General features: G+C 42.5%; 1 protein-coding gene across 1 annotated transcript in view; it reads left to right on the top strand.

The window, feature by feature from the left end:
* ABCA12 (ATP binding cassette subfamily A member 12) overlaps nucleotides 1-22,075 on the top strand; it is an 81,851-nt gene that overhangs the window by 38,066 nt on the left and 21,710 nt on the right. The window contains exons 21-37 of the mRNA XM_035332315.1: nucleotides 549-668; nucleotides 1,788-1,878; nucleotides 3,245-3,424; nucleotides 4,878-5,184; nucleotides 7,759-7,873; nucleotides 8,985-9,314; nucleotides 10,192-10,261; nucleotides 10,362-10,496; nucleotides 11,169-11,324; nucleotides 12,059-12,236; nucleotides 13,764-13,982; nucleotides 14,641-14,837; nucleotides 15,232-15,392; nucleotides 17,119-17,343; nucleotides 18,401-18,539; nucleotides 19,848-20,100; nucleotides 21,300-21,386. Coding sequence (XP_035188206.1) covers nucleotides 549-668; nucleotides 1,788-1,878; nucleotides 3,245-3,424; nucleotides 4,878-5,184; nucleotides 7,759-7,873; nucleotides 8,985-9,314; nucleotides 10,192-10,261; nucleotides 10,362-10,496; nucleotides 11,169-11,324; nucleotides 12,059-12,236; nucleotides 13,764-13,982; nucleotides 14,641-14,837; nucleotides 15,232-15,392; nucleotides 17,119-17,343; nucleotides 18,401-18,539; nucleotides 19,848-20,100; nucleotides 21,300-21,386 — 2,963 coding nt within the window. The remainder of the gene's footprint in view (nucleotides 1-548; nucleotides 669-1,787; nucleotides 1,879-3,244; nucleotides 3,425-4,877; nucleotides 5,185-7,758; nucleotides 7,874-8,984; nucleotides 9,315-10,191; nucleotides 10,262-10,361; nucleotides 10,497-11,168; nucleotides 11,325-12,058; nucleotides 12,237-13,763; nucleotides 13,983-14,640; nucleotides 14,838-15,231; nucleotides 15,393-17,118; nucleotides 17,344-18,400; nucleotides 18,540-19,847; nucleotides 20,101-21,299; nucleotides 21,387-22,075) is intronic.

The following is a 22,075-nucleotide window of genomic DNA, read 5'->3' as shown; positions in this document are numbered from 1 at the left end:
TGTTTACAGTACATCAGGATATACCCACTCAAAAGAATTTTAATTTGTGTCTAGCACGAACGGGTTTATTTGGGAAGCAGAAGTCTGTTTTCTCTCTGTTAGCAATATTAGTCAGATTTTTTTCATAACTCTATTGCTGGTCATATGAGTCATCTTTCATCTTTAAATTAATGTTACCTCCAAAAAAATCATGTTGTTCTACTTTTAATAGTGCAATTATTTTAAGGCTTTCAATTTATGAAGTTTCACCTTCATATTTTCAGCAAGTAACAGAGATGTCTTCCAGGACAAATGGTCACCACTATGTGTGGCAAGCAGGCCAGTGATAGAAGGAAAGCTGACAACCAAGGCATGCTCCAAATGTCAGCTATGAGGCCGTATTTTTAAGTAATTACTTAAAGGGTCATTTTGCCAGACAGTGACAAGGTGCTACAGAAAACCCTAAAGAAACCTAATTTAGTCTTAGCTGTTTTCTTTACTTATTTTTTAAAAGTGTTCAGGTAATTAATAAGTAGATCCTTACATGTTGTTGTGCGCTTTTTTTATAGTCTAATGCCACCTTAAAGCAGATGGCTGATCTAGCCCTGAAGTCTCAGGAATGGCTGGACAAGTCTCCTGCCATCATGAATTCACTGACTAAGTTAAACGAGACAGTTCCGATGATCAAGGTATGAGATCTTACCCTGCCCTGTCTCTCTCACAGGAGGGAGGATGGTTTTCTTCACTGAAATAAATTGGGGTTGCAGTGACCTCGGGGATACCTGAGCTCAGGCTTCTGCCCTTGGCTTCACAGCTTCTGTACTTGTCTGCCTGTCCCCCTAACAGAAATACTGCTGGCATACCTCTCCATGCAAATCCTCTTTCTGAAATATGTCTGTAGTATGCTCCCTGACACTGGCCATGCTGAGGGCTGCTGGAGGGCTAAGATGAGCAGGGAGCGCTCTTCAGTTTGTAAATTAACTTTCTGCTTGATGGAGTGATCCAGCCAGCCAAGACCAGGCAAGAAATGACTTTTTCAGAAAATGAAACAGTATCTATAATAAACATGTAGCTTTGGTACACACATAAGAGCTAGGAGATGTCTTTGTACCTCAGTGAATGTAAATAAAATTTCTTTTTCCCCTCCTAAGGAGCCTAGCCTTGGTTGGCTGCAGAAAGCAGTAGGCTGCAATGCTTTGGATACTTGCTTCACATTTGTTACAGTAGAAATTGTCTCCTTTTCTTAAAAACTATGAAAATGAGATCTCTGGAACCCTAAAGCATTCAAAAATAATTTCAGTGGCTGAAAATCATTGTAATTTCTATGGCACGGAGAGAAAATCTAGAGTGGATTATGCAGAAATGAAATGAAATATTCTCTGCTGACTGCACTTGGTGGTGGAATAATGAACTATTCAGCCAAGTAAAAATCTGACAGCCAATCTCCAAGCTAAATTTTGGACACTACCCATTGTGTGCTGGCTGCGAACAGACAGAAGTGAAATTTACTGCACTTTTAAGCCTCAGGTTAAACAAAGAGTATCCAAGATTTTTCCATGGGAGTCTAGTGCCTGGTGGAGAGTCAAAAGGCATCTTCTGTTGACTCCAAGTAACATTAGCTTTCTTTTTTTCATCGCTGACATCTCCCTATCCTGAAACAGAGAATGAAGAATGGAAGGTCAGGAAAAGAGTAGGAGAGGGTTGAACAAACGTTGGTGAAGGCAGCTGGTCTGTTGTATTTTAGCAATAGGCTAAATAAGCTTACAGGGTTTGTGGTCAAACTAATGCTTCTCTTTGCTTGTTGACAGAATGCCCTGCAGAATCCTTTTGTGCAGGTTTTTATCAAGCTGATGGTGGATTTGGATGCAGTTGAACTGCTGAGTCAAATAAATGAGCTGGGTAAGTTGTTCCATATGTGCTGCCCTCCTACTTGTACTTCAGGTCCGAAGCTCCAGAGTCACCAAACTGTAGTCATTCTCCAGTTCTGCTCTTCTGTGCCCAGTATCAGATGCTTTAGTGTGAGGCAATCTCAGCCGTGATTCAAAACTCTTGAGGTCTGTCTATGGGAAAAGACTTAGCAAAGGGCTTGTACAAAGAGATGTTTCTCATGATTGCTGAAGGAATAGTAGGATGGGAATCTCTGCAGCTGATTGTGGCCACTGGAGGACACTATTTAGCCATAATTATCACTTCAAACGAGCTACCTGGGATTCAGTTGGGAAATGTGGAGAGCTCACTTAGATTGCATTAGGGTTCAGCTTGAAAGTTTTCCGGAGCAGAAAGGAAAAGATCCAATAAAGGAGCACAGGCTAGTGAAGCCAGAGGCGTTATTATTAAAGATGCTCTGATGGCATTTGCTGTTCCCTGATGGTCTTGCATAGTCCTTCAAGGTGAGAGGTGCTGATCTGCACAGTGGGAATCATCAGCTAACAGCACTGGTGGCTGTATCCCCTCTTAGTGTGCAGTATGGTGATCGTAGCCCCCTCTAAGCTGGTCTTATTGCCCCTATGCACTTTTTCAGTGTGTGCATACATCTCAACATAAATCTGGTTTATGCCAGCAAAACTTAGCGTAAGCCAAAAGTGGTTTTAGTCTGTTAACGTCTGAATGACATGGACATGCTGTTTGTGATGACCCCTGTGCTATTTCATGAGTAGCATCTCCTGTCTGAACTCCCCATAAAATCATCATGCCTGCAGCAGCTGTTCCATATTAGTTACACCACATTATGCAGTCACCTTTTAAAACAGCCAGGCAACAGCAGCATCGGTATTAAACTTCATTATCAGGTTTGGTACACACATCAGCACAACAGACATAATGTTTCTTGATGTGCTTGGATAGAGCCCATTCTCCCCTGAGACAGAGCAGCTCAGCAGACGTGTTGATTACATCAAAAACCATGAGATGTGGAATGAATGGTGAGCATCACATGCAAGTCTAGAAACCCAGCAGGTTAGCGGCAGCTTCTGATTTGGGATGGCTGTCACATCACAGCACTGGCATCCTCCCAAAGGCAAGCTCACGAACATATTACAAATGATTAACATAAAAAATGGGTCAACAACATGCCTTCGTTGCACTGCGAAGTGCAGAAATGTGTTTTACACTTTGTGTTTAGTATGATGTCTTTTCTTCCTTTCTGGTGTCATTGTTGGTATAAAGAGCAGAACAGTTTAATGGATTTTATTTATTTATTTATTTATTTTTGCTATATGTATTGATGGTACTAGTTTTTGTTTGTTTGTTGGTTTGTTTTTTCCAGATGACATTCGGCTGGAGTTACAGAACAACTCTGACATTGTCAATCAGTTGAACACATTAGCTACCCTTGCTGTAAATGTGTCCTCCTGCGTCTCATTTAATCGCATTCGGGCAGTCAAAAGCATAGAAGAATTGGAAACGATGGCTAAAGAGCTCTTTCTAAAGAACGAACTTTTTGCAAGTATGTAACAGAGTCTCAAGTACTGCTGTCAGGTAGCCTGGTACAGGATGGGAGTCCAGCCTACAGGGGTTGGCTTTCCAACAGTGACTGTTGTGGACGTAGCTTCCACAGCACAGCCATCGATTTTTACCTAGAGCTATGGGTTCTGCACACTCAGACCTACTTATGGCAGTGTTTTACACCATCCATTTATATGTTCTCTTTTCTTATACCTCAGTTGTCTTTAAAAAGAAAGCCTTTGGTTATCTGGTGTTTTCTCTTGGTTAATCGAAATAAGTTTTGCTGCCCTTAGGAGATCTTCATGCCAGAGCTTCCTTCTCTCAGGCCTCCAGAGGGAAAAGATGCTTTGATTGAAAAAGATATGATATAGTTCAATTTATTACAAGATAATAAAGATCTAGAGATGTTCCAGTACAGCACTTCATTATTATAATGGGTCTTCTCAGTCACACCTTTCACATTTGTGGGATTGGATTGGAGCTTCAGATCAGACCGCAGGGAAGAGAGCGGGGAACAAAATCTTATCCATTTGAATGGTACAAACATGTCTTAATCCTTCAAGAATTCACACTATCTCCTTAATTAGGAGAACTCATAAGTTCCATGACCTGTTTGGTCCTGTTCCTCATAATCATAATAATGATGTAGATAGAAACTTTTTCTATTCTTTGTACTTCAGGCCCCGATAATACTTGTCTATTCCCATAAAAGGAGTTTTCCTCTGTGTTTGCCCTCCTTTCCATTGTATGTTTCATATACAGAATAATCAGGAAAAATATTCTGGAGAGAAAAAATGTTGTGGTAGTGGCATATACGTCAAACAGACACTTTAAAGGGGTAAAAAAGCGTCCTGTCTGTCAAACTCTTTCTGGTATTCCATTTCCTACCAGAAACTTGCAAAGCTTTTATATTTTCAGATATTTTTCAGCTTTGCAGGAATTTCTGTCTGCACAAAAATATGTCTATGGACCATTGCCAATGCCACGCTCCTGAGTTTTGTGTTACAGCATCACTATGTGAGCTCTGGTGATGGACTACATTTGGGCATGTTCATGAGAGATGCATGTGCTAAGAGACATACCCACTAGGTTTGTGACAGTCTATGTTAACAGCAAGATTTTTCCAAACGCAGCTGGTTATTCTGAGAGCCTTTAGTTTTTAAATACTCAGTGGGAGAAGACTTGAAGCCTTTGGGGTGTATTTAGCACCTGGAATCATTGGTCACATTTGGAAGTTAGGAGGAGCTGCAGTGATGTTTGCTTTTTGCTTCCAAACTCTTGATAGTGACCATAAGCAGCCTGCCTGTCTGAGCATTATTTGTGCAGCAAAGAAATTAAATGATGGACTGTAATGTAGAAAAGGCTTATAAAAATGAGGAGTTCCTACATATGTGTGTACTGCTCCCATGCTATTGACCCTGACTGAAGGAAAACTCTTCCCTTTCTGTTCCAAGGTATCATTTTCAAGCTGCCTTCAAGCTGGAGCAGCTCCATCAGTGGGGCATTGGCCCTCCCTCCTGTGCTCAACTACACCATCAGGATGAGCAGCAGGATCACACAAACCACCAACAGGATAAGGGAGCGCATCTGGACGGTGGGACCACACAACTCCACCTCGCAGAGCCAGATCTACAGCCGGGCATTTATCTATATCCAGGACAGCATTGAAAGAGCCATCATTCAGTTACAGACTGGCAAGAAGCTGGAGGAAATAGCAGTTCAAGTCCAGGCCATGCCTTACCCCTGCTACAATAAGGATATGTAAGTTTGTGGGACTTTTACCTTCCTGGTTTGAGTAAGCTCTTCTTGTCTGACTGGTGGAGTTGGCTTCACCAGCTGTGCTGGTCTCCTTAACGCCTGTTCACATGGGGTGGAAATGATTTTGTGTGGTGATTTTTCAAGGGTCTGAACAAAAGGGGGGATTTTGGACCCTAGTATAAATGGCCACTGTTTAGTTTGCCCAGTCTTTTACTTTTGGTGCTCTGTATGTACCTCTGTATGTAGTTACCATTGTCATGGTAACTACAGGTTTTACAGCAGGTAAAATCGGTTGTCCTTGTTTTACTTCAAAAGGTGGAGCTGAGCCTTGGGTTGGCAGGACTTGGGTTAAATAGGAGTATTGGCTTGTTCTGCAGGTGTTTACGTGCAGACAGTGCGGCAGAACTTAGAAAACGTATTTATTGGGTAAAAAGAGCCCCTAGGTTTATGAGCTTTGTTCCTACAGATTGCTATCCAGCTGTGCTATTTGTTATTCATTCCACTGATTCCGGCTAACATTCAGCGTACAGTGAATAGTTCTCAATCCAGGTGCCTCTCTCACAGATGCTTTAAGAAGGATAAGAGGGAAGATGAAATTGTACCATTCATCGCTGCAGTAATGAGGGAGGAGAGAAAAGCTTTTGATGCGCCGAGTTGTCAGGGTTAACAGCCTGTTACACAGAGCAGTGCAGCAAGAACCGTGTGTGGACCAGAATAAGTTCTGAATGGTAAAGTAGATCAAAAAGTTTTGGATCGCCTTCCTTTCCACTCATCTTGAGCCAGATCTGCAGCTAATATAAACCATCTCTCTGCCAAGTGCAATAGAGAGAAGCCAATCTCTCACAGCTGAGGACCTGCCCCTCTGGCAAGGCAATTTTGGTCGGCGTTGGGAAGCTGGCAACATGGTACATCCTCAGAGTTATTCCCCTGTCCACAGCTGGTGGCAAAACTGAGTGGAAAACGCACAGGGAAGGGATTTTGTGTTCCTCAGAAAGCACTGAAGGATGTTCAGCAGGTAATATTGGTAGGTTGGGCAGGCAATCCACCCTGACATGAGGGTATCCCATGAAGCAAAAGTACAGACTGAACTTTGAAGCTCTGCATCTCAACTGCATGAGCTAAAAGATGACCTGGAAGCTGTAAGAAGAGCCTTAACCTCCTGTGTCAGGCTGTCTTGTGAGAGCCAGGAACTTAGCATCCCTCCTTAAGGTAAATGCATGCAAAGTACCTGCAAGTGTACAGGCAGGGAGCATTCAAACCAAGCATCAACTTCTTGCAGCAAACATGGATTATTGCTGTGAGATAGTTTTGCACAATGATTAACTGGCTGCTGGGGGCGCTTACTACAGCATTATCTGTTCCTTCGCTTGTTCTTGGGCTGCTGAGAAAACAGCTTGCCTTTGGGTTTCCCTCTCCACCCTGGATTCAGAGGGCCATGAGTTTGCTCAATTATTAAACTACCTAAAGGCTTTGGATTTGCATCCAGTAGAAGTCATCATAAAAAGGCTGTTTATCGATTCTTAGCACATAGTTACCGTCCTGGAGAGAAATGGGAGGAACACATATACTACTACAAAGAAAGTATGGGAAATACTGATTTTTTTATAGCCTAGAGATAATGCACAAGGTGGTGATTCAAAAAAAAAAAAAAAAAAAAAGTGGCCAAAAATTGGTAAAGCTACCAAAATGCCTTTTCATCGTTCTTTATAAATAAGACTTCATTTGCACGGAAGCATTTCCTAAAAGTGATGGTTTGGGGAAATCTGGGGCATTACAATTCAAAAATGTAATTTTTTTAAAAAAGTAAATTTTAAAAAATTGCTATTGTGGATTGAACTGTTCCCAGGAATATATATATATATATATATATTTTTTTTTAAGCCAGGTTTAAAAATAAGGGAGGAAAACATAAGCCCTTTAGATACTATGAAGTGAATCTCCCACTGTAAAAACTTACTTTCCATCATAAAATTAGATTTTTACTTTGGGCCATTGTTGTGTCTTTTCTCAGTGCACATTTAGCATGGGAGGAAGGTTGTAAGGAGGAAGAACTAAGAATTATGAAGCCCACATTGCAGACCTGGATCTGTAATACCCATCCTGTGGGGAGTAGGGCAGACACTCTGAGGGCAAGCACTGATATCCAACCTTGAGCACCAGAAAATATGGCCAGACAACAAAATTTGGCCATTATATTTATCGACAGAAGGGCTGGTTTCTGAGTTGTTCCAGGTTAGATGCACCCCACCAGAGCCAGGAGATGCCACTGCCAATGGTGGTTTCTGCTCATGCCAGTGGTGCTGCTGAGCAAAACTGCTTCCAGAACCTGGCTGGAAATCCCTGTGTGATTTAATAAACATTTTTTTTGAACAGCCAGGAGTTTCATGAATAGAAAATCCAATGCAATGGCAAAATAGCCTTTTTTTTTCTTTGTAATTATTAATTGTACTTCACATTTTGAAATATAAGCATGTCTTTTCCTGTGCCAAAGTATTATTCTGAGAAATATATTCTGTATAAAGCCTTAATCCCCAGAACATTTTGTATTCAGCTAAAGCCTGCATTTGCCTTTTACAGGTTCTTAACCAGCGTGACCTACTCTCTTCCATTTGCTCTGATGGCTGCCTGGGTGCTGTTTATAGCTGATTTTGTTAAAACACTTGTTCAAGAGAAGGATCTGAGGCTTTATGAGGTACACTGAAACTTTCTGGGGCGTGTAAAATTATAAACAGATTTTCTTTATTAGTGAGTTGTAGATCCCATGTGCAACATTAAATGGAGCAAAACAAGCATTAAGGAAAATAATATTCTATATACCTATTGTCTGGCCTGCAGTGTTTGAATTCTGACGTTGTAACCAAGCAAAAAATGTAGAAGTGCAGGGCATTTGCCCTTGAAGAATATCGCTTTGCTGTGCTGAACACTGGAAACATGGGGACCTCACAAAATTACAAGTTTTCTGAAGATTTAAAGCTCCCTGAAAACTGACTTTGAGTCATACCTACTGGGAACAAAGACACAGAGACTTTCTTCCTATCCTTGAAGTTATTATACTTAATAATTCAGAAGGTGCTACATTTTACATCAGCTCCTCTGAAATGAAGTCCTTCCTTCAGGTTGCCTATTGGAAAAGAAATGACATTGAGACACGGGGAACTTACTGCAGTAACTTGGGTTTTCAGTAAGAGCACAGGCAACAGATAATGCTTTTTGTAAAGAACTTTTTGTAAAGCTCAGCTTCGGCAAGCAACAAAAGCTCAGTCAGATTTGTTTTTTATGTGGTAACATGGAAATATATTAATTCACCAAAAAGCCTTTCTAAGAAAGGGCACCCTATGAACTCCAATGAGACTGACAGTGAGTGAACCCCAATAGCTAGTTGACGGCCCCATCAGTTCCCAGTATAGTTTTGGGAACCCATTTTCGTTGTCTCTAAGACCTAGGGTGTCGGTCTTCTGTTTAGGTGTGTTATCTGTAACAGGACAACAGCATTGGTCATTTCTTTTGGATTCAGCAATACAAATTTACAGTTCTATAGGTCTTGTGGCCTTGATCATCAGCTTATATAAATTAACATCACTTCTGCATAACCATGCTAATTTAACTCTTATGTATTGCCTTGGGGATGTGTGTGAAATGGCTTGGTTTCTAAGGGACCTAAGAGTTTTTACACTCAAGCCACTGAGTCAAATAGCATTATTAAAAAAAAAAAGAAAGAAAAAGAAAAAATAATCTCTTAATAAACATTTGCCATTTGTAATTCTCTTTTTTATTATTATTATTTTTAACCTTTCTCTCTGTAGTACATGAAAATGATGGGTGTTAATGCAAGCAGCCATTTTATCGCCTGGTTCATAGAATGTGCCATCTTCCTTCTAATCACTGTCACCTTCCTCATCATTATCCTAAAAGTGGGTGACATTCTTCCCAAAACAAACACATCGCTCCTGTTCCTGTACCTCATGGACTACAGCCTGTCCATCATAGCCATGAGCTACTTCATCAGCGTTTTTTTCAACAACACCAACATAGCAGCGTTGGTGGGCAGTCTTGTGTACATCCTCACCTTCTTCCCCTTCATTGTGTTGCTTGTCATCGAAAATCACTTGAGCTTCTCGGTGAAGAGCCTACTGGTAAGTTCTGCTTTTCAGTAACAGGGATTGTGTGTGTGGAAGCAGACATTCACCTTCCGTACACTTCATTTGTTATTAAGGCTTGTGTCACAATTATACATGAATTCTAAATTCTAAATTCCTTTCTAAATTCCATCAGTGGGTGTTGACAGGTACAACAGTGCATAGCAGGAGAGCTGGCCATGGCCTGGTGCTGGGAGGCCTGAAATCAGTGGTGTGCTAGGACTGAACGCAATACTTGTGCCATTTTAGGGAGTTACCACCTGCCAGCTGAATCAGAGTAGTGTGAACCCTCGCAAATTGAAAGGCAAAAATGGGTTACCTTCAGCCACCACGAGCAGCGAGGCTGGTCAGGAAGGAATTTAGGTTGCAGGACTGTGAAGGAGGGCTGGCTCTGCTTGTCCTTTACTTGTATGTATCTCAAATTCATAGCCATGGAAAGAGATATAAAGCCGTGTCTCTTACCAAGGGTAGAAATAAATAGGTATTAGGTTCCAGAAGCTGTACTTGTTTTCTTTGGAGTCCACAGAATTGAGAAAGGACACCTGTTAATTCAAGTAGTAAAATTATTAGCCACCTCAGGTAATTTTCAATCACAAATTTATTTCAAAAGCCTAAATTGAAGCCCTGAATGAGGGAGGAAGTTGGGTACTGGGAGTAGAAGCAAAAGGAGGGATGTCTGTAAGGAGTTATTACAGACCATCACCAGAAGCACTGTCCATCATAAGCCCCATCCACTGCTCTTTGTGACTTGGAAAAAATCTCCCTCATTTTTCTAGCTGTTGAACCAAGCCAGTGAGGTACCTGACTGGTTGTCTGACTTGATTTCTCTTCAAGACTAGTTCAAAAATTGTTTTCAATTGTGTTTATTCCTCAGAGCCTGTTGTCCCCAACTGCATTCAGTTATGCAAGCCAATACATTGCTCGCTACGAGGCACAGGGCATAGGTATGTTCACTGTACACAAAACTAGGATTTGAGTTCCAATGGACGTGATGTTTCATTAACTAACGTGGATTCTGTTGTATTTCTAAATTCCTTTCTGCAGGTCTGCAGTGGGACAACATGTATAAATCCCCAATGATTGGAGACAACACCTCCTTTGGCTGGATGTGCTGGCTCATTCTGATAGACTCCTTCATTTACTTCATCCTGGGCTGGTATATAAGGAATGTATTCCCAGGTATGGATATGTTGCATCGAGGTTGCTGCTGTACCATTTCCTTTGGAAAACAACACTGACTGATTCCAGTCTGCCCGCACAGGATATTTCTGTTCCTAGACCAAAGGGCCCATGACTTAAGTGGTGGATGTCTGAGTATTAATGAAACTGGGACGAGACAGAGGGAAAAATGGGTTCTTCTGCTTATCGTGTGGGTAGGTGAAACCCATAAGGAAGCTGAAGCCAAGGACACAGGAGGGTATGTTTGCTGTCTGGTTGGTGAAAATGAGAACAGAGCATGTTAGCCAGCATTTGTCAGCTGAGTGATTTTGGGTTGCGTTACTTATATCATTCGATTTCAAAAAGTAATTCCTGCCTTGGGCAAGAGCCAGTACATTAGTCTTTTGCTTTTCTTCCCCACCTAATGAAGCAGTCCACTGGCACACAGAAATCTACCCAGTGGAAAATGTAAAGTACTCCAACCCTCCGGCTATGAAGTTACTCAGAATAACAAATTAGCAAATGCTTCCTATTGTGCCAATTAAGGGAAAATCCTCTACCAAGTATCAGTAGTACATGAAGCACATCAAGAGAGGAGAGATCTCTATGGACTTCATTTTTTGTTATTCTGAGTGCAGTCTAATAGTGGTGCTTTCTGCAGATACCTGGATGAGCTTCGTTTTCTTCTTGCAGGACGATACGGCATGGCTGCTCCCTGGTATTTCCCGTTCCTTCCATCTTACTGGCTGGAATACAACAGTTACCTCCCCTTCTGGAGTGAGAAACAAAGAGGCCTCTTCTTCAGCAAGCTGATGCTACGGAAAGAAGCTCCCCTCAACAATAAGATATGTATGTGAATTCTACATGGGGTAGCAATGCCAACTTATGCTTTAAATAAACAAAGCAGAATATGTGAAGGGGCGCCACTCTCAGAAAGCGCATTTCTGTGTTAATCCTTATCTTGTAGCATAGAAAAAAATGGAAACTGTTGCTTACCTGAATGTAAATTTGGCTTTTACGTTTTCCTTTTTCTTTCTATTTGATATGGAAATCCACTACTGATATTCACATGCATATTTGTGTATACTGTAGTTTGGCAGATACCTTAGATGCATATACCTCACTCTACAATGCTCTGTGTAGAAAAACAGTTTTGTTTGTGCAAGCAAACAGAAGTTTCCACTTGTCAAAAGAGATATGTGCTGCTTTGTTTGTTTCTTTAAATATTTAGCCTGTAAAATACAGTGAGATCTCCCATACAAGCTTGCTGATTCTACCTAATAAAAAATAATTCAGTAGTTTTGCTGTGCTTTCTTAGTAGAGATTATGTTAGGTGCTCTGAAACGTCTAAATATGAAACCTTTCAGAAGTGATTAATGCGTATTGTCAGGAGTTGTAAAAAGTTGCAGAAGTGAAAAGGAGAAATCCGGGAGAGCTCAAAATGATTCAGATCCTCTGAAATGTTCTCTACATTCCTTGCTGAAAGGCACTTACTCTTGCTGTATTTTATGCTATAAAAAGTCCTGCTTATTTCTGAGATGAAAAAAGTAACTGTCCTCTGCCCCTTCCCTTTGGTGTTGTAGGTGCCCCTCCTCCTCACCTGGAGCCAGAGCCCACTGACCTGACCTTGGGAGTCTCCCTCCGTGGCATAACAAAGGTTTATGGATCCAAAGCTGCAGTGGACAACCTCAGCCTCAACTTCTATGAAGGGAATATAACTTCCCTGCTGGGACACAATGGAGCTGGGAAAACGACAACCATGTATGTGTCCTTTAAAGCTGGGATTTTTTATACTGTGGGGCATGGCAGGGTGAACGAGAGAGCAAGTGGGGCTGTGCAGAGTTGGGGAGCTGAATAAGATGCTTTATTAGGACAGATCTCTCCTTCAGTTTTATCTTGGTCTTGGACAACCTCAGCTGTCCCTTCATCTGTTAGAATTAAAACTCCTTTGCTGCTTAGGAATATGCTTTTTAGTCTGGTAGGATTGCTGTAATACCCAGCACAGCAGCTGTTCCAGCATTTTGTTCCGTGAGGCTTTGGTGCCTGCGGCTGGGTTGCTCTGAAAGCTGTGGGTAGCTTTGCACATGCCAAAGTTGAAATGGTATTAGCACAAAAGCTTAATAAAGGTATATTTCAGCTGTACAGGCTCATGTGTTGACTGGGCTGGGATGGCAGTAGGTTAATACATTGGCCTTCCAGCCCTTCTAGCCTTGCCATTTATAAATTATTGTTTGAGTTGTTAGATAAAAGCAGTAAAACAAACCTGTAGAACTTGATTTCTCCACTGATATATATATATGCATCATTCTGAAAGCAACATTAGGTTGATAAATAGAAGCCCCAGAAGAGCCAAAATCAGTAAGACAGATGTGTGCTTCATCTCAGCTTATTAGAAATTCATCTCATGTCCTCTTTGTGAAGTGTAGGCAAAGGTGATGTACAGAAAAATATAATGGCTTCTTGAAACTTAGTGCAGGCTTCAAATCCTGAGTAAGGTCACAAGTTACTTCTCTCCTTTTTAATGAGGGTTAAAAGTCCCAGGAGAGAGACCAACACAGGGAAGGTGAAAGGCAGTCTGAGACGCATCTTCTCCTTTTACTCCCTGCAGGACAGCTCTAAAAACAACCCATATTATGTAAGTAGTCATTCCAAGCAGAAGGTGTTTGCCTTGGGTCTGGTAGGTAGGTAGCATTACTAGGTAGTATTATTAGCTTGAACTAGTTAAAAGCACTACCCTCTCAGAGGTGCCTTGCCTGGAAGTCCTCTCCCATTCCTTGTTAATAATGGCAGTGAAATCAGGTTTCCCTGCCGTGATGTGGTTAGTATGATGAAGATGTGGTTTGCAATCTCTGATGTGGTTAGCAGTATGAGGCTGTCTGGATACTGCAGACAAACCTCAAAGAATGAAGAGTAACTGCATTACCTGAATTCCCAGTGATTAAATGGGAAGTGAAGGGCATTCGTGAGTATGGGACACACTGTGGTCGGAGTTGGAGAGGAGAAGACCAAGGAAGATAAAAATATATGTGAAAAGTAGCCAGAGTTCTGTCCACGAGCTTGGTACTTGCCTTCACAATCCCACAGAGAGGGAGGAGTTAATTGGCCACTATGCCCAAGCATGGCAGGCAGCAGAAGAAGCTGTGTTCAGTTATTTTTGGCTGCAAGGAGTGCGGTGGTGATGGAAGGAAACTTTGCAAGTAATGATAGGTACAGGACCATGTGGAAAAAAATCATGTCTGGCTTTCTACTTTTTTTTTTATTTTATTTTTTTTTATTTTTCCCTTTCAGATCTATTTTGACTGGGTTGTTCCCTACATCATCAGGTACTATCATTGTCTATGACAAAGACATCAGGACTGACCAGGAGGTTATCAGGAAGAACATGGGTGTGTGCATGCAGCACAACGTGCTCTTCAACTACCTCACCACAAAGGAGCACCTGCTGCTCTACGGGTACATTAAAGTCCCTCACTGGAGTAAAGAAGAGCTCTACCAAGAAGTTAAGAGGTATAAAAACAGCAGGGTTGGAGAAGGGTGAGAGGGCTCTGAAAATTATTGCGTGGTAGTGCCATTACCCCTACAAAGCTCAAATGAATGGTTTTGAGCACAGTTGCAGACCCAGCCTGGAGTTCAAATAACGCCCTGGTCTGCCTAGAGGAGGATATTAAGTGTTGAAATTTGGGGCTGTAAGAAAACAACGTCTTTTCTCCAGGGGGTTCACAAGCTTCTGTGGCAATTCTTTGGAGATGAATTTATCGGCCTAAGGGCCTGGTCCTTGCTTCTTTACAATTTTCCCCAGAAAGGGATTTAATCAACCAGTCAGAAAGATGATGTCGGCTTTATTGGTTCTGCGGAGAAGTGAAACAGCCAGAACATCCCAGGGAATTTGGATCTTGGTGTTCTCTGTTGATGAGGTTGTGCCTTTAACCTTGGCTTGTCAGATGGAGACTTTGAAAACATCCTAAAAAAAGATTTTTTAAATTAAAATCCCAGTGGCTGAGCTATAGGATGAATCATCTCAGTGCACTGTGACCATTTAGTAGAGCAGTCCATACTTGAGCAGTTTTTCATTTGCAGTTATGTTTTTTGGGTATTTTCAGATTCCCTGCTTTTAAAAGATGCCTGAAGGACAACCTCTGGGGGTTGTTTTTTCTTTGTTTTGAAGGACTTTGAAGGAGACTGGACTGTACAGCCATCGTCATAAGCTAGCTGGTTCCCTGTCTGGGGGGATGAAGAGGAAGTTGTCTATAGCTATTGCTCTCCTGGGTGGATCAAGGGTGGTAATCCTGGATGAACCAACCACAGGGGTGGATCCGTGCTCTCGGAGGAGTATTTGGGAAATTATCTCCAAGAATAAAAAAGGTACTGTGATGAGATGAGATGCTGCTCAGTGGCAAAAGTGATTTGTGTAGCTTGGAAATATATCAGTGGCTTTGAGACACATTTTTTGGAGGCCACAGAGAACTAGCTGTGGGAAACTGGGACTTTGCAGAGCCCCTGGGTGCATTCCAGGCTCTTCTTGTAAATTCACAATGTCATTTGAAAAGTAACTTCACGATAATACACAACTTACGATAGTAACTTTCAGCTTCTCTCTAATGTTGTCTTTCATCCGGTTTCATTATTAATTCCCAAAATACACAGTTGATTTTTCACCGGATGCTCTGCATACCCTCATTCAGTGAAGCTTTCACCTGTCTCATGTAATCCTGTATGTTTATTCTGTGGTGGTTGACATCAGCTTCCTGTTTCCCAGGCAGAACCATCATTCTCTCAACACATCACTTGGATGAAGCAGAAGTACTGAGTGACCGAATCGCCTTCCTGGAGCATGGGGGGCTCAAATGCTGTGGGTCGCCGTTCTACCTCAAGGAAACATTTGGTGATGGATACCACCTGACACTCACAAAAAAGAAGGTTTGTGTCAGAGTTGGTCCTAAATCTTTAGCCTCATCTTAAGATAAATGTGTGATGTTATGATAGACATCTTGGGTGGAAAACCGAGTCAGTTGTATGCCACAAAGGAGGCAAGTCATAGCGTCCCACAGAAATGAAGCACATTGCAGAAGGTTCATCTTAGTCTTAGATTTCTGCCATGGAATGGTTATTTCAGTCTATTTTCTCTTCCATGGAATGCATTCTTTATGTGACTGTTTTATTGCAGGGTGAAAATGGGATGCATTTTGGGTTGGAACCTTTGGTTTTGGACATACAGATTCAAGCACGTGCTGGCTTTGTAAACATGTAACTGCAGCCTGTAGCTTGTCATTAAGACCACTTTCTTATATGCTCCAGCCACTGACATAAACGAGACACAGTGTGCTGTGCTCTCTGGCTCACTCCATCTGTCCTGTGCTGGAATTCACACACTTTTATAGATAAGTTTCCTTCAGAAAGACAGCTTATAAGGGGAGTTCCCCAAAACATAGTCTTAGCTGCAGCCCCTCTCCACAAAGCTGTGCAGCTCTATCAGACAGGGCAGAGGTCTGGATCTGAGCCTCCTGTGCCCAGGTGAATGATGCAGTGCTCTTTATCCTGCCTTCCCTACTGACCCTGGCTCCCTTTCATGTCCTGTGAGCATGGTCACTGCAGCAGGTACTGCAGGGAGCAGAGGCAGAGATGCCTGGTGCTGAGCCCACATGTAGCATGAGCTCTCAGCAGCTTCATCTCTGAAGGGAAGCATCAAGGCTTGCTCAGGGATGCTGTTGGCAGGAGCTGAGGATGGAAGCAGTACCAAAGTGGTTGTGTTGGATGCAGAGAGAGGCACCAAAGAGCTGCTGAAGATCTGCATGTGAGCACGCTGTGTCTCAGGGAGAGGTGCTGACAGGGAATGTTCCTTGAAGCAGAGGGAGGAACTCCAAACCAGCCACTGGGGAGGACATTAGACCAGCCCTTGCGGCCCTCAGCAAGCAGAAATGTCAGCTTTCTGCTTTGTTGGAAAAGAACAGGGTCTCTGTGAGGGTTAAAGACAAGGCCAGGTGCAGAGTGTGAATTCTGGAGTTCAGAGATAAGAGATGGTAAAGGCCTGTGGATAGTACCTGGCCTGAGGCAAAATGTTCTGCTGTTTGCAAGGAGGGAGGAACTCTGTTTTTAAAGCATTTATTACAGTGCTGTAGGTAGCCCCAACACACAGAATAACACACAGATACTGTACCCTCTTCCAAATTGCTGGCAGTATAGATAGAAAAAATGAAAAAAGACCCATGTGCAAGCATTGTTTTTCATGGGGAAAAATGTTGTAATTGTGCTGGCAGCCAAGTTCAGGTGTCAACTCTCCCTTGTGGCTAGGCTTTTAGTCTATACTGTAAACCCTCTAGCTGGTACAAAATGGTCAATCTGTCTGTCCCAGTATGCCTGTGGACAGAGGGAGCTTGGTGAGCTCTGGATGGATCAAGATGGGAACAGTGCAGTCCAAAAAGTCCACAGAGTTCACCTCTTCCTCAGCACAGTGAGGGGCAGAGAGTCTGTGCCACATCTTTCAGTCTTCAAATGCCAGAAACCCAGTTTCATCTCCTTTTAGTGTGTAAACTGAAATATTGCCTGTCTGGGTTATACTGCAGGACAGAATTTGGGCTGAATCCTGCAGCAGGAATATTGACCTCACAGCCCTCTCACTGATCAGAGCATTTTCCTCCTTTTTCAGAATATGATAGAGGAGTGTGACACTGTAGCAGTGACCTCCCTGATCCAGTCCCACCTTCCAGAGGCTTATCTCAAGGAGGATATTGGTGGGGAGCTCGTGTATGTGCTTCCCCCCTTCAAGTCCACAGCCTCGGGGGCCTACCAGGCGCTTCTCAGAGCCCTTGATACCAGCTTGAGTGATCTCCACCTTGGTTGCTACGGGATTTCAAACACAACTGTGGAAGAGGTATGAGCTCAAGACTCAATTTATTGAAATGTTACTGAAATTAACTTCCCAGAACTGTGTAGCTCTGCTTTCTGGGGTAGATGGTGGCATGTTTGGGATGTGGGAGTCACAGGCAAGGGAAGAGGCGGTTTGGTTTCTCACTGTGCTACAATTATGAACGTGTGAGCATGTAGATGAATTCATAAACCTACTAATGCACAAAGCATACCACTGCCTTACCTTGCTAAGACGTTTCAGCATTTTGCCCAGAAAATAAGATGATGTAGTGAGACAGGGGAGAGAGGGCAAAGACACATTTCTGTTTGACGTTTGCTTTTCATCACCATGAATTTGGGGTTGTCTCTAGACAGTTAGAAAACAGTCTAAATGCTAATCTTCAACATGCACAAGTGAGTCACCTGGAGCATCTCAGAATAACACGGGCATCTTCCTGCCCACAGGAAATCACTTGCCATAATAAACACAATAACCACAAACATTTAGTTACATCAGAAACAAAAAGCAGCTTTAAACGATGAGTTTTAAGAAGTAGTTTTATATGATGCAACCTTCTTCTTGCAGAAGAGAGACAGAGTTTGTCACCTTTCAGTCCAGAAATCCTTGTTTGTTTGTGTTGAGGCAGTCAGGATTGTCAGAGGCTGGAGAGGAAAATATCCCAGGGAGACAACCTTACTTGTTTCTTTACTGATGCCAAGCAGGGTAAGCTGCCTGTGTGCTGAGATGCAGCTTCCTTAACAACTACTCAGTAGTCATGGTAGCAGGGTGGCATTAGGGCAAGGTAAGTCCAGCTGTGGGCAGCTGCAAAAGTTTAGTTTGCCACTGCTGCAGCAAGAGAGGTGACAGGTAGCTGGACAACAACAATTTTATACTGAAAAAAGGTGAATTTCTCCCTCAGAATAAGGGAATAAAAAGAGGATTGTCATCCCCGATTGCTCCACAAACAGCTACAGAGTAGGAATGGGAGCTACAGAAGCCTGTAAGAGAGTGGATTCTGATTATTGGTTTGGAAAATGGAGTAATTTGGACCAATTTTCCTTTATGTTTTCTTGCTGTGTAGGTGTTTCTCAATCTGACAAAAGAGCTAGGGAAGGACCCACAAGAAGATACTGAACTGCCTCAACAGCTGCCTGGAGCCAGTGGTCAAATTGCCAGTGACGAAATGTCTGTGAACACAGATACCTTCACGGAGAGAGATGGTACTGAATTACTTCCAGGTTTTATTCCAGATTTGTCACAGATGCAAAAAGTGAACAATAGACTGATTTGAGCTTTCCTGTCCTCTTTCTGTTGGAAACCACGTTTCACCCAACCAGAAATCACAAAACCAATTAATCACTAGAAGCACAGCACTCAACAGTTGTTTAGATCCACTGGTTTGGAATGTCTGAATCGCAGAATAAATTACAGAGGGGTTTTGTTTGTATCCACCTCCCTTTAATTTGATTCAGGTTTAATCTAATCACATATAGTGTGTGGGTGAAGGAGCAAATGTATACCTCTGAAAGTAATTGCTGTAATTGATGCAGAGGTTTATTTCTATGCAATTAGTAGAATTTGAGAGAAACTTTGTGGAAACCCCTCAGCCTGCTGCAAAAGCAGCACAGCTCTGAGCTGGATCTTTCTTGGAGCTCTTTGCTGTGTCCCAGCCATTCCAGTAAGGGCAAACAGCAAAAAGAGCCAGACAGTGGCATAAATTCCCCTTCAGAAGAGAGTCAAGCTACACCATTATCTCCGAGACTTTGAGAGCTGCAGAAGGTGGCATGGCCCAAAAAAATCCTGAACATTCTTTCTGACAAAGGAAAGTTTTTTACTTATGAATCTATCATTTATAGTTAGGGGAACAGTTAAGGGATGACACAGAGGTATTTTCATACTTGCTTCTCAAAGCTGACCTGCACTGGAGATGTGCAGCTCCATAAACAGTAACCCAGACATGTAGAGAAGTGTTTTATGTCATCCCTAATGGGAGCACTGAAGATGATTTGCTTCACGTTCTATTATATAGGTTAATATTTTATGAAGAGGAATAGGTTGCACAGGGTTTGGTTCTGCTTTTAGTGTGCTGCAAACTTGTCCACGTAAATGATCAATTAGTTAATGCCTTGTTTTCTTCTTCCTGAATGAATTCTCGTATTGATTTGTCTAAGGACCTGCTTTCTCAATGACGAGAATTTTCAGTTTGCAAATATTAAAAGTTGCAACTGGATAGGTAGGATGTAGATAACTCATTGCATCTGGAAGTGTGTGTTCCTCGTGCAAGATGTCAAAATGCATACCATGTTTACACATTTCAATTCAAGCTAAAAACTGGTGTTACTGAGCTCATGACTCAAGACAAAACCTGAATCCTGTCCAAAGAGGACATGTTCCAACCTAGTAGTTCTGATTTTTTCATCTGAAAAAGGAGAGCAGGTAGCCAAGGTTATTCCCAGGGACCTATAACTGTAATTTCTCTGCATTTTGCAAATACTGATCCATGACAAAATGTGTTCTTTTGTACCCAGATCAGCTCCTGATCAGGTCAAAGAGCCTGCGAGGTTTGCCGTTGCTGCTTAAGAAGACATCAGCTTTATTCATTAAGAGATTCCACCATACCCGGCGGGATGTCCGAGGCTTCATTGCTCAGGTTATCCTCCCAGTCCTCTTTGTGATGGCAGCAATGGGACTTGGGACACTGAGAACTAAGGAGACTGAATATCCAGAACTGATTCTTTCCCCCTCTCTGTACGGCACATCTGACCAGGCAGATTTCTTTGGGTGAGTGCTGGTTGTTTTCATCCTTAAAGCCACAGGTTCATAAAAGCCACTTGTTATCATCAGGATTATTTTTAAGCAAATACAGTGGAAAAGTATCATGCAGATAACATGTAGTGATAAAATCCTGTTCCTGAGGATTCCCTAGGGGAGATGGCTTGGCTCAGACCAACAGTCAGAAAGCTTTAGAAAAACAACCTCTCAGCTGGAATTAACTCTGAAATATGTGAAAAATATTTGTTGTTGTGTTTGCCATTGGAGTCTTCTGTCCCTGTGACAGCAACGCTGCCTTGAAAGGATTTTTTTAAAAAATATATTCACTCTTCCCCTGTTGTGAAGTAGAGGTGCCACATTAGCTGGCTCCAGCATTACAACTGCAAGATCAAGTTCTGTTCACCTTGTGAACTGGCTGCATTGCCCTCCCCTCTGGTAGTACAGGACATGCTGTCTCACCCAAGGCTCGCTAGTCCAAGGCATGCAGTGATCTGAAGAGCATGATTAGGACGTTACCAATGAATGACTTCCTTGTGCTTAAAATTCCCATTACCAAAATGAATATAATTTATCCCGTTCTGATGTCATGAGGTGAACTGCTTTCTCCAGTGGTTCTCAGCTTTAAGAGAGCAATATAAAATTAATCTGGAACATCATTACAAATCACACGTCTGCTCTCAGGTGTTCTTTCCCAGGACTGCTCATGCCTTTCTGCTTCAGTACTGCTAGATGGGGGAAGGAGCCATGTGTCTCTGAGTCCTGTATTCCTAAAGCTCTCTTCTTCTGCTGATGGATAACTGCCAGATAGCTGGGTCAGGAGGGAGGAGCATCTTTCTGAATGACCTAAAACAAATGGACTTCACAGATATGAGAGCTGATTGAGGCGAGACCAGAAGTTGTGCCTGAAAATTGCAGTAGATGTTTTTTCTCTGGGAACAGTTTTGATTGTTCAAAAGCTCCTCAGTATCTCACTTCGATCTGGAGGCAGCAAATCACTGGAGTAGGAGTGCAGTGCTAAGCAATGACCAGTCCTTTTAAACCTGTGCTACTGCCCTCATGTGCTGCTTTTACTTAAGTGGTTTGCAGGACTAGCACTGCAAATAATCATTTATTTAGCATCATAAATAAATCTTATTTCATTCAGACAGCTTTCTTCTGCTCAGTGGTAGTGGAAGAACCTTGAACTTTTTTTTATTGTTATATTTTAGGAATTTCAATGAAACCACAGATGCTTTAGTCGCTTCAATGCTTGCTTTCCCTGGGACAGATAACACATGCATGAATTCAAGCAATTCGTAAGTAGTTCTGGTTTTATTTTCCCATTTAAATCCTGTCTGCAAGAGATTTAACATAACCCTATTAGCCAACAGACCCTTAGTAGCCATCTTTGATCATCTGCAGAATTTGCAAGTGTGGGTGCCACATACAGAGAAAAAATATCTCCTGCCTGTCTCCAGACAGACTTGCAGACTCAGCTCACTAGAAAATACCCAAGTGGCCTTTTGAAGGCAGGTCCAAGCTCACTGCTCCCCTTACAGAAGGAGCTAACTGGATGAAGGTCAGTCTTGAGCTGAGTTGTCCTGCTCAGTGTGAAGCAAACCTCAGCCCTGCCGAGAGCCCTCATGGCTTGGAGTGAAGGTTCACATCTGCCAGCACAAAACTGTAGATATGCTTGAAGACAGCAAGCTATACTGTGCTTTAAGGCTGAGGCTAGAACTTCCACACAGTCCCAGGGCCTTGAACCTGGTGGTTTTGCTTGCCTGAATCCACCACCCGAAGTGGATTCCTTTACTATGAGTAGTAAAAGAACATTTTTGGTGGTGGCAGGATGCCAGGATGCGAGCAGGTTGACCCCATACCTGGAAAGTTTGGCCTGGGTGAGCTATCTCCTTACGCTGCCCGCTGCGGTAATGAAGTGTTGTCTGGGTTCTTTCTAATCAGCTGAATGAATCCAGGCATGAAGAACTGTGGTGAGAGTTCTCTA

The sequence above is a fragment of the Oxyura jamaicensis genome, chromosome 7, assembly GCF_011077185.1.
Source record: "Oxyura jamaicensis isolate SHBP4307 breed ruddy duck chromosome 7, BPBGC_Ojam_1.0, whole genome shotgun sequence".
NCBI lineage: Eukaryota > Metazoa > Chordata > Aves > Anseriformes > Anatidae > Oxyura > Oxyura jamaicensis.
This window is presented reverse-complemented; position numbering and strand designations above follow the sequence as displayed.